The sequence below is a fragment of the Bombus pyrosoma genome, linkage group LG7 (assembly GCF_014825855.1).
Source record: "Bombus pyrosoma isolate SC7728 linkage group LG7, ASM1482585v1, whole genome shotgun sequence".
NCBI classification, from domain to species: Eukaryota; Metazoa; Arthropoda; class Insecta; order Hymenoptera; family Apidae; genus Bombus; species Bombus pyrosoma.
This window is the reverse complement of record NC_057776.1, coordinates 5,450,855-5,468,125: the sequence shown is the minus strand read 5'-3', so window position 1 is coordinate 5,468,125 and position 17,271 is coordinate 5,450,855. Positions and strand designations below refer to the sequence as shown.

The 17,271-nt window shown below is 47.3% G+C and overlaps 1 protein-coding gene across 11 annotated transcripts in view; it reads right to left on the bottom strand.

The window, feature by feature from the left end:
- Positions 1-17,271, bottom strand: part of LOC122569536 (band 3 anion transport protein) — a 43,203-nt gene that overhangs the window by 4,333 nt on the left and 21,599 nt on the right. For 4 of the 11 annotated variants that reach the window (XM_043730713.1, XM_043730716.1, XM_043730715.1 and 1 more), the window contains exons 3-8: positions 5,694-5,874; positions 5,093-5,174; positions 4,558-4,923; positions 2,440-3,127; positions 1,936-1,998; positions 58-652 (exon numbers count right to left, since the gene is read on the bottom strand). In XM_043730713.1, the coding sequence (XP_043586648.1) occupies positions 58-652; positions 1,936-1,998; positions 2,440-3,127; positions 4,558-4,923; positions 5,093-5,174; positions 5,694-5,874 (1,975 nt within the window). Of the gene's footprint in view, positions 1-57; positions 653-1,935; positions 1,999-2,439; positions 3,128-4,557; positions 4,924-5,092; positions 5,175-5,693; positions 5,875-6,855; positions 7,546-7,768; positions 7,925-12,146; positions 12,281-17,271 lie in introns of those variants that run through there. The other 7 variants (XM_043730719.1, XM_043730711.1, XM_043730709.1 and 4 more) reach the window with 5 other exon arrangements.

Sequence of the window (17,271 nt, the reverse complement as noted above, 5' to 3'; positions counted from 1 at the left end):
CGTGCTTATTATTCTTTTTCGCTGGATCTCGTTGGTCGAGCGTTAAAGTCGTCTTACCTTTCTTCACAGCCATCTCGTTCTGAATCTGTTTGGTCTTGTCCTCGAGCGCTTTGGCCTTCCGTTTCCTGATGGCTTCGCTCTTCGCCTTCAGCTCGTTAAAAGGTAACAACGCCTGTCTCTCCCAATCTCCAGGAGGCAGAACGATCGAGTCGTCTAGGAATTCATTGATCGCGGACAGAAGCTCGCGTCTCTCGTTTGCTTTGTACGCGACTTTATGGAACGACGTATTGGCCATCAGCGTGGCGATCGATCTACCGATTTCGTGATAATCTAGGTCAGCGTTCCTCGGCCCCAGCAACGTGAACATGAATCTTACTGGTATCGTGACTTCCGTGATCGATGGAATGAACACACCCTCGGCGAGCCTGACGAACGCGATCGTTGGTTGGTCCAGAAAGTCGACCGCGCCGACCAGCACGACCGTCGCCTCGGCGCCAGCCGGGATCCTCTTCAAGATGTAGTCGTTGTGACTCTTTTTCAAGTCCTCGTTGCTGCTCGTGTACGTCAACTCCTCCTTCATATCGACCACCGTGTGGTTGCTGTCCAAGGCCAAGTTCGACGATACGATCTTTGGTTTCGTGTCGTTCAGGTTCTACATGGAACGGGAACACAAGTTACAATCGTTCGAACAACGTCCCGGCCACTTGCAGTGTATGCATACGATGCGTTTGGACCAGGCAGAGGTTTTCAAAAAAAAGGATTTCCGTCCCTAATCGGACAAGCGAGAGAGAATTTTCCTCGCGCAGAGGCGGATGACGTGTTCTACGCGATCGTCCTTTCCTTTTCCAATTAACAAAACGATCTGTCGGATCGCGTACCGAGTTCCATTCCCTCCGCCTCTGTTTTAAGCTCGAGGAAAAATCGCAGACACCCTGACAGACAATCCGAGATACATACCGTAGGATAAAATGCTACTTAAAGTTCAAGAGGTATGTATTATACTAAGCGAGAATCCGTACAGAAACGAACAAAATCGTAAAAGGGACCATTAAACAGTTCTACGTAATGCAATAACGACACAAAGGAAACACATACCGAACGAAGAAGGCAAGAATTAAAAAAAAAAAAAAACAAAAAATAAAGAAAAGATTACTAAAGAGGAAGAAAACAGAATAAAGAGAAGTAGCATCGATCTGAAAAGTGAAATGCCAATGAATGAAAGTGCAATCGGTACGTAACGACCAAGCGTACGATGGTTACACCGTCCTGGCTCTGTGTGTGTCAACAGTGTATCCACGTTTGGTATTCGAAATACCAAAAGAAGGATATTGAGAAAGCTCGTTGTGAACGACGAACGTAAGTGTGAGAGGAAAAAAAAGAAAAAAAAAAAAAAAGAAAGAATCGCAAGCCAATGGAGGGACGACATATATACCCATGGACTTACAGGTGTTGCGCTAAATACAAATCGTACGGAATAAGGTAGAGTTCTACGAGTTAAACGGCGAGATGCCATTCTCCTACGACATCCTCCCTAAAACTAATTGGCGTTACCGCTTATACGCGTAAACAATACGAAACGTTATTTACGAGCCGCGATCGATACTCTGCCATCTATGAAAATGGACATTGACACGATTTCTCCCGCGTAATATACATGTGCATCCGCGTGTGAGACGTTTTCTCGATGCACATGATCAGACGGGAGAAGATAGGGAAGCGGCGAGAAAAAATTGGGAAGACACACTCATTTCCCCTGTAAGTTCATGCCGAAAGATGTTAATGCGTAAATATCGGTACGTAGAATACAAAGTATAGTATATGTATGTATATATATATATATATATTATTATATATATGATCGATGGTGGGCAAGCCGTAAACTAGCGATAAAGGTTGAAAATTCTGCGTTTGTAAGTCGGGAAACGAGAGATTTACATGTTGGGTTACATGGTTCTCAGAGGCTTCCCGTTCAGCGTCCTCTTCCTCCAGACAGACGGACTGTGGAAACAACATTAGGGCACACGGTCAGTCAGGCCTGCCGCTTCTACGAATTTCTATTGATTATTTCTCACGATATAAAGTTTCTTTAGCAACGTTCGATTATTTATATAGCGGAAACTTTAGTAATATCACAGCTTAAAGTTCATCGAGCAAGCACGTTAATATTGCAGCTAGAAGCGATCTATTGACTTTGAAACGTTAGAACACGCGTTCGTACGATAACGCTGCGATTAGTATCTTCTCTTTTTCCTAATGGCTACGATCGTTCGGGTCTCGATCACGGAACACGAAACGAACATCGAGAACCGTACACGATAGACAAGGTACACTAGAGACAAGGCGCACGGTTATTATTACGTATCGTTTAAGAGCGACCGTGTTCGAGCAGCTCGCACGAGTATAACGTGAAAAGGAGATTCTGGTGGCGGGAACAATTACCTGTAGACTGGTGTAGCTGGAATAGTTGCGTTTGCCGCCAAATCGGAAGCCACGATCGTGATCGTGAACGTGCCTGTGCCTGAGAAGCAGAGCTCTCATCACTACCGGCCTATCCTCCGCTAGAATCAGCTCCTCGATTACCATTTGCTCGACTACCCTATACGCCAGACCGGGGAGATCCTTCTCCTCGAGATCCAGAAGGACCACGCCGGTCTCCAGGCATCTACGCAGATTCAGCAGAGAGTGGAAGCTCAAGGAGGCTACGTGGGGCCTGCCCCATCTGTCCGCGCCTTCCTCGACGTCTTCCTCGTATTTGATCCACCGAGCTGTTTCTCTCCATTCCCTTTCCTCGCCCATTCCGTACAGTTCGTCCAGCTGAACGAACACCTCGTGAGGCGAATGGTCGTACATCTTCTTGAAGGTATCGTGAGGTATGCCGCCTTCCTTTTTCCGGCCGATCTGCACCGTCGAATGGGCAGCCTTGTGCCGCCTCATTCCCCGCGGATCGTCGCTTCTGTGCGACTCCAGGTCGTCGATGTCCAATTCCTGCAGGGTGCTCGCCTCCTCCGGTTGCACGCTCACTCTCCTGGTGAACACGCTCGAGCCATCCGGGAGGCCGGCTCCCGATCGCTTCCTCCATTGCGGGTCCTCTTGGAGCGAGTACTTGCGCGACTTGTGATGATGTCTTCTGCAACGTACAATTCGACCAATTCGTTACGTTCTGCCGCCATCGGTGACGACTGCGTCGCATGTGCGCTGCTGTTATATCGCGATCGTCGGTCAGGGTTAGAGCAAATGTGATTTATGTTTCGTCAAGAGACGAGCGCAGCTACGAATCTATTTCGTTAACTCGGAGTACGCGTGCCAGAACTGTTTTCGTGCTTTGTGCTGGCAGTTGGTCTGTCTCGTCATCGACACAAATCAAGAGCAAGCGTTAGTTGCGGGACAAGTATTCATCACCTGACATTTAAAGAGTGGGTGCGTGATTGTGACACGTGTAAACTGCGTTTCTGCAGAGTATTCGAAACGCTGAGAATCTTTAATAGCGCTGTACTATATATATGTACACATATATATTGATGAGATCTGACTAGAAAATCGATGAGATGTGCCGAAGCGTTCGCACGCACGTCTATCGTATGTTAACGGAAACTCAAACAAGTACTTTTTTATTTGTTCCACACGATCGATGTGCAGGGTGTAGCGGTCCGGACGATAATCGAAACCCAAGGACATGACGGAAGAAAGAAGAGATCGTTACATACGTAGCACTGCGGTCACCGTGAGACGAAGACGCGATCGGATTAATTAGAACAGCACGAAGACAGTGGCCTCAAGCAACAGACTGTTGTTGGGCGCTCGCAAAGTCTGCGTGAAACTCTGGCTGAAGGCCATGGCATTAGACAATAATTGCAAATTGGTTCGCGATTCCTTCCGCTAAATATTATGTCATAGAACCGTCTAACGCTGAAAGCGCGCCGAAATGTCCCCACCCTCGCCGGCTTCGCGTTCTCTCTTTCTCGATACATTAATCAAAGAATCGAATATCCGCTCCTATCAATAGCATTTAACGTCCGGGTTTTTCTCTCGATTTGAAAGACACGTGCGGTACATAGTTAGCGAATATATGCAGCAATTTGCACGCGCCTAGACAACTACGCAACTGTGCCGAAGAATACAGAAATAGGACGGTACGGACGGCGTTTGTTTGGTCGTTGACATCGAGTACATGACACATATGGTCGTTATTAACCGAGTAATCCGAGCTTACAAATGCGATATGAAAATCGTCGCGTTTGCGTTCCGACTAATTTCTTTGGCGGTAACGCGGGACCATCGCGGTTGATGCTTTCGTGTACGTAATTGCTGAAATACGATGTACACGACGACGTTGAATCGACTTTCGTGCCGTATGAAAATTAGCCAAGAACGTCCGCGGATCGGTTGTTACGAGCAAATTATCGTCAATTCCTCCGACGTTTTAACGGATGATCCCTGTCGATTTTTCTCTGTTCGCCTTTCGACAAAATCCAGCCTTTTTATTTTCCATCAGCCTCTTTTACCTGTGTTACAATTACGACCTTACAAATTCATCGATATTCCATGCTTACGACTTACTTGTGCTCGTGTTTTTGATGCCTCCGACACTTGCGATCTTCGTCGTGGTTCACAGCTACACCGACGTTCGGTACCTCGTCCCTTTTGAAGGTAGGCACCTCCTCTTCCTTGATCTTCTCGAACTGTACTCGCGGACTGCCAATGGTGGGACTGTCGCTGATACCGGAAGCAGCCCTCTCCGAGATCGGCGCCTCGCTCTCGCTGCTCGCTACGTTCTCCGTTTCTTCGGTCGTCTCTTCATCCACGTTGTGCACGCTCGACGAGTACAGTCCGTTGTCCATCGTGTCCGTTTCTTGTCCACCGCCATTTCCTGTCAACACCTGGCCGTTCTCTTCTTCGGGGCCAGCTTCCGTCGTCGATCCTTCGCTGTAGACACGAAACACGCGCCATTTTCTTCACTATTTTACTTGGCCACTTAATTGCTATTTTAACTCAAAGTAAAATCGCGAAGCTCGCAATACGATTCGTACGTAAACGTATGACGCCGTCGTTATCAACGAGGCATTTCGATTTCTCTTATCGGAGGATGACTTACGGTGAAAGGTGTCGTCGCATAGACCTGGAATGAAGGCTTTTCAAGGGCATGTGCGGATGGGGATAGCTTCTTTTCCGATGCTCTGCAATAAAACCATCGAACGAATACGCTTTTACGCGAGCAAAGGTGTTGGCAGTTTGGTTAAGCGATTGCCCTAACGTTCCACTGTCGCGTAATCCCCGTAAAATTTACGTACAACATCTTTGATTTACGGCGCACGTACGAATTAACCGGGAAATAAAATAGGAATAGAAAGACGCAAGAATCTCGTGGCAATATTATATAAAAGTATAAATAATGTTGCGGTATAGCAGTATTGTTTTAACCTTGGACCGCGAGAAAAATTGATTTACGTAACTGTTTTCTGTGTGCCGGAATCGGAAACGATGAATTATTGCTATCGCGAGTTACGTGCAAAAGCTACAAAAGCTGTGTACGTTTCGCTGGTGAAATCGTGGCAGCGTAAGGTATTGGCTTTGCAGCTAAGTGATTGCAGTTTTGCGTCAGGTGGTATTGACAAAATCCGCAATCATTTAGTTGCCAAGCCAATAAATGCCATTTCGACACGAACGAAGGTCTCAGAGGATGCGGGATCACGTACGGTTGAAGTCGCGATCTCCATATCGCGACGATGGTCCTCGTTCTCGATTTCGATCGGATCCAGCCGATTCGGAGGGTGAACCGAGCAGGGCTACGTCGAACTTCTCTCCGGTGTCCATCGCGAAAACCTTCTCCATTTCCTCGTCGAGCTCCGGTCCCGTTTCCGCGCCATGGCCGTCGACCTGATACAAAAACAACAACAATATTATTTCAAATCCAGCCGTTTCTAATAAATCGTCTCTTCGCCTTTTCACCGTAGCCGAGAAAGCACGACCGAGTTGCCGAGTTCGCTTCTATCCGATTCAACGTCGAACGTGATTTCCATTTGAACAGGTAGACGATCGCATTTCGTTAAATTCCGATCAACTTGCTGCCGGCGAACTTTCTTTTTGACGAGTTCGTTACGTTCAACGAACGACCAGCCCATCGTTGGTTTCGTTACAGGTAGTTGCATAATATCGATCTATTCGGAAGGTGAGAGCTCAACACCTTCCAGTAACGACGCTTACTCTCAACGAGCTAATACCGTGACAGCTTTGCAACGTTTTTCTCCGTTAAACGTCGTTACAACGGGTACGTACGAGGAAAGAAAGGGTCGATCGAAAGGGACGGAGATCGGTACGTTGGACGGATCCAGCCGGCAAAACGATTCCGAATTTGCAAAAGGGAGCAAAGAGAGAAAGAGACTGTGGTGTGCAGGAACGAGGTGAAAAAACGATCGATCAAGTTGAAAAACCGGTTTCAGGCGGAACCGTGAAAACTTTGTTTGAAATTTTTCGAGCGAACGCCTCGATAAACGATGCACTCGAGTTCATCCCTCGTCACCGCCGTTACGAAATCGTTTTATGTCAAAGACCCTGTGACGCGAGGAAAATTTTGATCGTTTCCCATCAAAGCCATCGAACCTACGCGCGTCTAAGAAAAGAACCACGTTGACGATCGGATCGGTCCAACCTAATGTCATCGATCTCGTGTCTCGAAACAGGAATCACCCTTCTACTTTCGATGCAAATTCCTTAAAAAGAACAAAAAAAAAAAACGAAAAAAAAAGAAAAAAGAAAGAAAAGACTCGGTTGTTTCTCGCGCGATTCTTCCAAAGGCAACACAGCGTCACATTGTTGGAAAATGTTACTCGCGATTACGAAAAGTTTATTCCCGATTACCAGTGAGATACGGAGGAAACTGGCTGGCTGGCGACTCGCGTACCAAGCGATTTACTTTCAGGACGGAACCGAGATATTTGAATGGCAGAGCGAAATTCCCTTTCACTGGTGCACTTGGTTTCCACTCTTCCTCGTCTTCCTTTCGTTTGCTTTATGCTCGAACCCTTTTACGATAATGGGAGTTAGAGTGCGAGGAATTAAAGCGGGGAAACGGCGGAATGGCTATTAACGGAGAAACGTGAAATTAATTCCGCCAGCGAGGCAGCGCTCAGCTGTCGTTAACGACCGCCAACATCGGCTAACGTATGGCAAAGAGCCGCAGCTGGCAACGACGTTCGATTCGATGCACGCGTTTCGTGCACTGTGTAAAATCACGAAAGCGAAACGGTTGTTTCTGCCGAGGATGCTGCACCGTTTCTGTCCCAGCCTCTGCCCGGGTCTCGCTACGCTCGAATTACGTCGGATTACCTCCGATTATCCGATAATCCAGCAACGCAACATGAGAAAAGAAACTCGCCACTCGAGAGCACTAAAACATGGTCGGTGGCGGTTGATCGAGTCGTTGCAACACTCGGAACTATGTTCCTTAGAGGACAATTTGCAAGCAGCCCAACTGGTCGAAACACGTCACGGAACAGCTCGATCCGACGATTGCTACATGCTGCAACGATGTTCGGCCAAGCATTGGCATCGGGTAGCTGGACGAGGAAAAAAGATATCGGGCGAACGAGTGCACTTACGACGCGTCAATCTCGCGTTCTAACGAACACGTCTGAAAGGAGGGAACGCCGCGATCGAAAAGGCAAACGATTTCACCGACGAGATCTGATGTACGTCGAGTGTCGGGGATCAGGTGCACCGGTTGGCTCGCGTCCACACGCAGACACTGGCACGACCGTGCCACAGATATCACCTGATGGCTGGTCCGCAGGGAGCGGCGTAACCAACGGAGAACTTTGCCCGATGCCCGTTGAAGGAACGACTTCCCGGAGGAATTAGCGGCGGCCTCGGGCATGGCATTCCGGGCCGAAGTGACACTCGCTCGCTCGGCTCGTGCTTACAGCTCGAAAATCCAAACTGACGGAGAGGGTAGCGCAACCACCGGCCGTCAGACAGAGAGCCGCACATCCTACGTGGAGGGGATGCCCGCGCTGTTAGGGGTGGGCAGCGGGGAGTATCTCCGCCGGTCGATATCTACCCCATACGTCGCGGCCAGACGACGGATCCTTCGAAAGGTTACCCTTCTCCCGGCGACTCGGATCGCGCGCTGCTCCCGGGACGGGACCACGGCGGCTACAACGATCTCGCGGATCTCGCGATCCTACGTGAAATTCCCACACGCCACGCTGCAGGCCACGCAGTGGCTGCGAGCTGGAAACGGTGTCGTTTCGATCGCCGCTCGAGAACGTTGCGTTAAGAAGGTCGTGGTTTCAGCGGTAAAATTATCTCCGCTTGTTCGTTGCTTAGGGAAGCTACCGTGCGTCGTAAAGTTGCAGCGCTGGTCGGACGATGGACGTTTCGTCGTGCTGACCTTGGGAATGTTGGAACTATTGGGTTGGCAACTAAGTGATTGCGGATTTTGTCATTAGGCGGTATTGACAACATGCGCAATCACTTAGTTGCCAACCCAATAGGTTCGCCACGTCCCCCGGGAGGCGGCGGATTTTTCGGCCAGCGTCGGAGAGGAGCGTACGGAAAAACGGCCGGCCATTGGTGGACGCTGTGGATGCAACAAGTGTCAGTCGGCCGTGAAATGTAGCCCTGAAGGGGCTCCTCCGCGAACCGATGAAAGTAGATGGCAAGAAGCAGGAAATGGCGAGAGGGAGGAAGAAGGAAGGGTGGCCGAGAAGCGGAGAGCTTCAGCCAATCGGCCAGAGAGAGAGAGAGAAAGAGAGAGAGAGAGAGAAAGAGAGAGAGAGAGAAAGAGAGAGAGAGAAAGAGAGAGAGAGAGAGAAAGAGAGAGAGAGAGAGAGAGAGAAGCCGTCAGCTGGCGGTGCAGCTGGCAGAGACGCGAACCGGACCAGCGCAACTTCGCCGAGGCCTAGGTCGTAGCGGCAGCTTATCGACCAACGGGGCATGTCAGCTCGATCTCGTCCGCCACGAGTTTCCCCGACAACCTGCTTCTGCGTGTCGATTCGAGTCGCCTCGAATGGCGCTTCAATTCGAAAGCGTCGTTCGTCGGTCGCGAATCATCCCAAGTATCGAACAAGTTGCAAGTCGCAGGGAGACTCGACGTTCGTCACGCGCGTCCATGTCGACCACCGAAGCTAACGAAAACCAGCGGCTGCATTATTGATCGATCTCATCGGCTACACAGCCGCGGCCTGATAAATTATCAAATCGACAGACATCGTGACGTGAATTACGACCGATCAAAGAATCTGCCTCGATGCTTCGCCCCGAAAGGTTTCCGTTATTTCCGGAACGAGCCCACGCTTTTGCAGAATCCGTGCATCGAGCGTCAGCGACGAGGAAACTAACGAGCGATAAATCAACGTCGATTTCATCGAACAATTTATATTTAACCACAGAGAATGGCAAAGTGTTACGCGTACAATACGAATTCTCGTTTCGTATGTAGCGCGAGAAATTGCACGCCTCTGCCACGAAAACGTAGTAAACAGTAGAAATAATCGGTTGTCCAGTGTTCGTCTACGGAGGATTGGAAACGTTGGAATTACAGCGGCGAATCGGTCGTAGCGCGGAGACGAGGCGCCGCTAAGCGAGAAAGGGGTGGCTGGCATGTGGCCGAGGTGGCGCTGCGCCATCGTCGTCGGGAAAAGTGGAAGGAAAGAGGTTTTCCAGCATCGACCGGGCTTCCTCCTCGTCCACCGCTCGCTACGGCCTGTACTCACGTTCGCACGCACACGTATCTTGGTTCCTGCTGCCGCGACCTTGAACCTGAACCTACAAACTCGCACCACTCTGTCTCCCTCTTCTCTGACCTCTCTCCAAGCACAGAGAAAAGCTGCGTGAAAATCGATGCGGCGTTTGTTATTTCTGGCTTCGGGGAACGCGTGCTTCTTCCCCTCCGAAAGACACCGTCGCTCTGCGAGTAGAAAGAATTTTTGCCATTTCGAAAGTCTTTCGAGACGACTGGGAACGCCAGAATCACATCCGACCCGATAGGATTCGACGCGACAATCCGATCGATGGAAAGTTCGAGCGGCAAGTTTAACTCGCTCGGATGATCGAAGCTCGGCTAAGGCGAATTCAATTTCGTCGCCGGACATCGAGCTGCGATCGATAGGCTGCCGTTATCGCGTTCCGATAGGTCAGGTCTGCCGGCTGACGTCCTCGACCACGCACTCGATCGTCCACCAGGTTAACCGTGGATGTTGCGAGTTACCGATCGTCCACGAGGTTACCGTGGATATTGCGAGTTACCGATCGTCAACGATTTAAGCCGCGTTAGCGTTAGTTTCGTGGAGGCGACAGTAGCCAGACGGAGGCGTTTCCTTCCTCGTGGGATGAACGCGAAGGTCGGCCAGAGCAAAGGTACGTTCGGTGGACGTCGATATTTAAAAATAACTAGCGACTCGATTCGAGAGCTCGTTGACCTATGTCACGCCTGCTTCGCGATTGAACGTTCCCTCGGCAACCGTGGCATTCCTTGTATCCCGATACGCGGACGAAAGCTCGCACAGTCAGCGTAATTCCATACGTTTGTTCGGCCAATTCAGCGACCAACGTAACGCGTTAATAATTCTCAGCTGCGGCTAATCTCGCGGCTCAGCTTACTCTTGTTTCCTTTGCGGCGCCTTCCCGACTCTCCTCGTGGTCGTGGACTTGCCGTTTCCTATCGGACACAAAGAGTACGAAAGAGCTGGCTGGAGCAGCAGTTAAAAATAACGTTTCTCCGACCATCCGTGTTCTCATTTATCGACCTGACCTTCATAACAATCTGTTGTGTTGCACCTTTATTACATACAGTCTGTGGCTCGATTATTGCAATCAGTTTCTCACTGACTTCCCCGACGTAGTCGTAGCGGAACGTACGCAACCACTTTGCGATAAATTTCTTCCAAACTTCTAATAAATAAAATAAAAATAAAATGTACATTTTTTTCATTTTCCTCGTGTTTCGACGGAACAGAGAAACATTCGTCGATTTCAAATTTCCATAGGAATATTCGATAGCAAACGAGTATCGTGTTCGTTGGGTTAAGATGACGAGAGGGAAAATATCTGGTAACCGAGGACGTTCGCGGCTTAAAGCGACGAGCCAGCGCTACATATCGAGCTAACCCTTTAAACCCCGGCGATTGGTTGGCTGCAGGCAATTGTGGCGTTTTAAGATACGCCTTTGCGAACGGAATTTGGTCCACACACCTAAATCTATGTACGTAGCCTCTAGACCTTGGACTTTACCAAGGCCTGTGACGATAATAGAAGACCCGCGATGACACCAGGAAACCATTCGCGATCGCAAAGAAACATACTCGAGAAATTAAGCACGACAAATAAATAAATAAACAAAGATGGAAATATCAAAAATATCAGGTGTCAGCGAAATTGACGACTAAAGTCCTTGGAGGACGCAGAAAGGACAGGAGGCGCGAGAACAATAACAGAAGAAACGAAGAAAATTGAACAGTTCTATAGAGATTAGCACTAGAACTACCGACAGTTAACACGAAGCTATTTCTATCAAAAGCAGCCAAAATGACTGGTCTTTAAAAAATACGCAACAATAGAATATTTTTATATTTATTGATTTATTACTTTCTTACAGAAGCAATTCCATGTTACGGAGTACATTTTTCGTATTATTAATCCGTAAACGAGGACTGACACATTTATAAAATTGTAGAACCAGTCATTCCGACTGGTGTGGTATTTCTAGCGTTAGCATCTAGCGATAGATTCGGAATTTTCCTGACAAGTGATATCATCATATCGAATGATTCGCAGTAAACATTTGAAAAACGTGTGGGAAGCTGTAGAAAACGAGGAAACTGGCTAATTGGGGTTCGATAATCAGATTGCGGGACTCTTTTACACTACAAGTACCAGTCATTTCCACTGGTATTGGTATAAGTAGCCTCGATACAAAATTATTTTCAGTTTGAAAAACAAAATAAAATTCACTGTATTATTCTTTTAGTTATCGTTGCGAAAGTCGTTACATCATCGGGGGGAAAAAATATAACATGAAGTAGGAATTTCAAAATAAAATTGTAAAACCAGACAATTTGACTGGTGTGATAGTTCTAGTGTTAGGCGAAACCTCGGTACGTTTGCAAACCGTTTCGAATGGCAGGGAAAACGAAGAATAAAAGAGTAGTCACCTTGATGGGTGCGGGAGCTGTTACCATCGAATGGATCTTCCTTCGGCAGACAGATACGCAGCAGCATACTGCCATAAAAGCTCACCACCTTTCCGAGGGACGTTGCCGCGTGATCGACCTTTGTGACACTGCGCCTACGATTCACACCGGTCTTGTAATCGAATTTACGGCTTCTGGCCTTGCGTAAGTGCTCCTCGGCACCGATCTATCCATCGAACAATGCGCGGCCTGAGACTTAAGAGGGAGGAAAGGGGACGACATGCGACTCGCTCGGTTTATCGTTTACCGCGTTAAAACGATTTTAACGTTCGATCGCTACACTGCCGCTTATGGAATTTCTTCAGTTTCATCGGCTTATCGCTTGTCCGTTTCTGAAACTCTACACGCGTTTAAACGTCGCGTTTCGGCAACGTTAAATTCTCTCCTCCTTAGCGATTTTCATTTTTCGCTGAAACTACCGACGAAAATGGACAATCGAAACAGCAAAATTTGCAGCACGAGAACAGGCACGATAAAAGCTCGCTCAGAGGCGAGCAAACCTTCGCCACGATTCAATTTGAATTTTCATCGGAAGTCGCTGCCATAGTTGTTACTGTAATTTGGGGATTAAAAAAAAAAAAAAAAATAGAGCAGTGATTGGTCGCTTGCACGAACCAGTGTGTACGATCGATCTGTGTTTCGACCATTGCGTAAAAATATGGGCAAACGATGGTTGAACGACGCCTTCCACGCAGTTTCAAACGAAATAAAATGTACATTTTTCTATTTCCCTCGTGTTTCGACGTAACAGAGAAACATTCGTCGACTTCAAATTTCCATAGGAATATCGCGAGACTAGCAGGCGAGTATCGCGTTCGTTCGGTTAAGATGACGAGAGGGATGTTCCCTTGGGTTTGTTGATCGACTGCTGATAAATTCGACAGCTTAGTTGGTATGTAATTGCAGACGGATCGCGTGAAATCGCTTCCTGCCAGCGAGCGTTAACGCGAATATCGATTTGCGCCGATGGAATTCTAGCAGAAATTCCAAAGTCGACGTGTCGCATTTCGTCCTTTTTTTTCTTTTCCGTCGCCGACGGGTGGACTCGTGCAACGTGGCACGTCGCAGATGCAAAATAAACGTGCAGAAATGTTTATCTTAATGCGTTGCAAAACGTTTCTCGGTAGCTACTACGGCCGATCCCATGACTCGGAATTTACGTCCGTGAAACATGGAAATCATCAGCGGAGATGATGAACGCGCGTCTACATTTAAACTCGCCAGCTTACGCAACACATCCAACGAACATGATGTCTGTCGTTCGCGTCGAACAACGCGTTCCAGAGAAATTAGAGATTTCGCATCGGGTGTGGTTGCGACAGCGAGCAGAGAACCGAGATAGGCGTTTTATTTTTCGAGAAACGACCAAATCGCTGATAACGGACGTCGACACATTCGATTGCGAATTCTCGCTTCGTAAGCTCCAACACTTTCCATTCGAAGCAAAGAATAAAGTTCAAGAGTTCGACTCACACACGATTTTCATAATTCATAGTGTTTATCCGCACGGAACGAAGGCATTTCCTTTCGGAATACCATTGGACCGCTATAAACATACAAACGTACAAGATGCGAATTTAAACCGATTAGGTTCGGAATCGAGGAGATAGAAGCGCGCGGATTATCGTTTCACCGCGGTTTTACGTTGAACTTCGGCATCGATTGGAAAAGCGGGACAAGCTCGTGCCGACTGATTGGCCTGATTGCTGACGGTCGCAGGTCAATAACCATTTAACATGAGACGTGGAGCAGCCCGTTGAATCGCACGACACTCGCCTCGAATCGCATGGAAAAACCAAATTTCTTCGTTACCAACCAAAAATTCGTTACGTTGTTTTGCTCCTTTTCTTGGCAAACGCAAAATGCGTGTTCGTCCGACGCTCGTCCACTTTGCGACCCGTGCTCGAAACACCATCACACATCGGCGGCTACGTTCTTCAAAGAGCCGCGCAACGTTTCAAGGACGACACTTATTGCTCTTTGAAATCGCGCATTTATTTCTGACGCGAGTCACAAGTGCCATTTTGTCTTTTCTATTTGACCGCTCGCTCTTCGCGACGACCTGCTCGCTACGGACAGATGAGACTCGAGGAACGCAGACGACGTGAACGAGCACGTGGAACGACGAAAGAAGCATTCCTCGACGATGATTTCAAGTTTTCGTTATCGTTGATCGCCTAGATGATAGAGAAACAAGGCGTGTTATGCTATCGTGGGAAATATTAGTCGAAGAGAATAAACTTGACACTTTGTCTGCCACGCCGAAATCACGTGTTTCGCTCAGGGCACCACGGGAGTATTTTCATTATTCAAAGCATATAATGGCAAAATAATAATAAATTGATGATGTAAGACAACATTCTTCACCAATGGACCGCTTATCTTATTGGTGGTCACGGGTGACCACAGTGACGCCTTGGTAACAGTTGATAGCGATATATTATAACAAGGCTTTGTTTATTTCAACAAACCATTCGCATTTTTTATTTATTTGTAAGCAAAACGCGCAGAATATATCGTTGGAACGTGTAGAACATATTGGTAAACGGTATTACGACTATTTTTATGATTTCGACGAAACATTCGACTGAAATGGTAGAGGTCCGGGAAAAAAATTATGTTTCTGATAAACCAATGATAGTGGTAGATTACAACAGAGGAAATTGTGCTGCAGATTTATCAAATCGAGTGATAGCATATTCTACACCACATAGAAGAACCATCGAGTGGTATATAAAATTAGCTTTAGAGTTATTGTCAAATACATCAATTTCAAACGCGATCATACTCTATAAACAAGCAACAAAAACAAAAATCGAGGTATCAGATTTTAGAATGGCACTGGTAACGCACCTTACACAGTGCTATTCACCAGTATCGTCAAATATACTTGTTACGTCGCGCGGGACATCTGCACGCCAGCCCTCGCTACCTGGCCGCCAACGGTCAACTTACAGCCATCCCGATTCTCAATAGACCCAATGACCCACCATAAAGACATAAACCCTTAGCTGCATTGTCTCCACACATGTTTGCCAGTCTAATTGCATGTCTGGAGAATTCTCTAATTCTAGAAGTATTTGCAGTTTATGGCTGGGTCTTGGACAGGTCCTTGAGTTTATTAGGCGCTCTTAAGAATCACGGAGAAAGCGGACAGTCATCAGATGGGAAAAACCCAACACATGTCCATCATAAAAGACTGTTTTTCCCATCTGGAGCAAAGTCCACCGCCGCTCTACGTTGGTGGGAATCTTCTGCATATTCTATTCATTAGAGTGGGTCATCACCAATCAGCATCGCGGATCGTTACCCTCACTTCCTGGACGAAAAGTGTGAACAACGAATCCGCGTTCATCAGTCAAAGGGCACACCCACACCAAGCTTTCCTCCGAGACACCTTAAGGGCAGTCCAACACTCTCGAGCAGGCGCTCAAGCATTCATCAACTGTTCTACTCTCGAGCAGGCGCTCAAGCAGTCATCAACTGTTCTACTCTCGAGCAGGCGCTCAAGCAGTCATCAACTGTTCTACTCTCGAGCAGGCGCTCAAGCAGTCATCAACAGTTATACAGTCGAGTTCAAGTCGAGTTCAGTTTATCACTCGCTCCAAATCTTTCCCATTCCAACTCCAATTCCGAGTCAAAGTTCAGCACTTGTCGAGCCAGTGGTTAATCAGTCAACATCACCACATCTCTCACGGTCAAGTCATCATCCAGTGTTCGGCCGATATCATCATACGAAGCGACACGCAAGGGGTCTCACGTCGCACTAACTCGTCGTTGTACGGTAAAACATACACCATTGTATCACCGAAGCTGCTGGATCAATTAAAGATATAATAACCTGTCAACCTCAGCGTTATTTCTATTAATCACCCTTATTATCCCACAAGAAATAAGGGATCGTACGATTCGTGGCGTCGATTAGTCTATCGTAACGGGAATTNTACGACTCCCGTTGGCGCGCTTCTTCGAGATCGCGTCTCCCCGCGAACGTGCGAAAATACAATACTTATTCGACAAAGGTCACGACGCGAAATGCAGAAGAAAGAAGGGCAAGCGTACCTGGCACGAAAATTTTGCAGAAAGTGCTATAAAAAAAATGTTGAACAGTTAGGATGAGAAATTGCTAAGAATCGGACCGAAAAGGTGACCACCCATCGTCCAGATTGTATCGATGAGCCACGTTTATGTTTAAAGTGTTTTAACACAGTGCACCGTTAGATGCAACATTTGTTCTCATTTTTTTTATTGATGTTCTAATAAAAATGTTTAATCGTTCAATGGGTCACTTTTTATTTTAAAGTATTTCCTATTTATCGGTTATATTCAAAATGTCCTAACTGTCAATTTTCATTCAATTTTCACAATTGTAAGAAGTTGAGGCGCTTCGGTCACCAGTGACCATCATGGCGTCACAGGAGAAACCGTGGTGGGTCATATATGAGCCACGTGGCAGTCAAAATGTTAATATCCGCGAGGAGCGAGACTCTAAGATCATGGTCTTTCTCTCGAATTAGTATCATCCATAAAATAATTTTCATGCCGAGAAAAGCTCTCTTGTAGCCGGTATAATTCATAGGCTTAATCTTATCAACCTTGAAGCTTCAATCCACGGAACTTGGTTCTTTTCCATTGTTTTTCTCAAGAGTTTCCGGCTTTATAGTCGTTCCTTTGATCCGAAAATACCGGGATAATACTAGCTGCATTTGACGAATGAAATCGCAGCGTTGTTCTATCGTCTTGTTCTCGGAACTGTTTCTCGTTCGAAGATAGCCGAAGGGTAATTTTGTCTGAATCTAAGTTTAACCGGCTTAACGCTACACAACGCATCTTCTAAGACGAAACGATTAATTTCGACGCACTTTGTCGCCAGGAAAGTAGTAATTTTCTATTCCGAATTTCGTCGCGTTGTTTCGTCTCGAGCGACGTTAACGCACGCGATAAAACGTTTAAAAGTCGCTTGCTTGAAAATTTGCACAACATTTGGCGGGATTCGCGCGTCGTAACGCGCCACGCGCCTATCGGCAACGGTCGTACGCGATCGCACTAATTTTAGATGCTACGAGGAAAATGAAAATCCATCAGG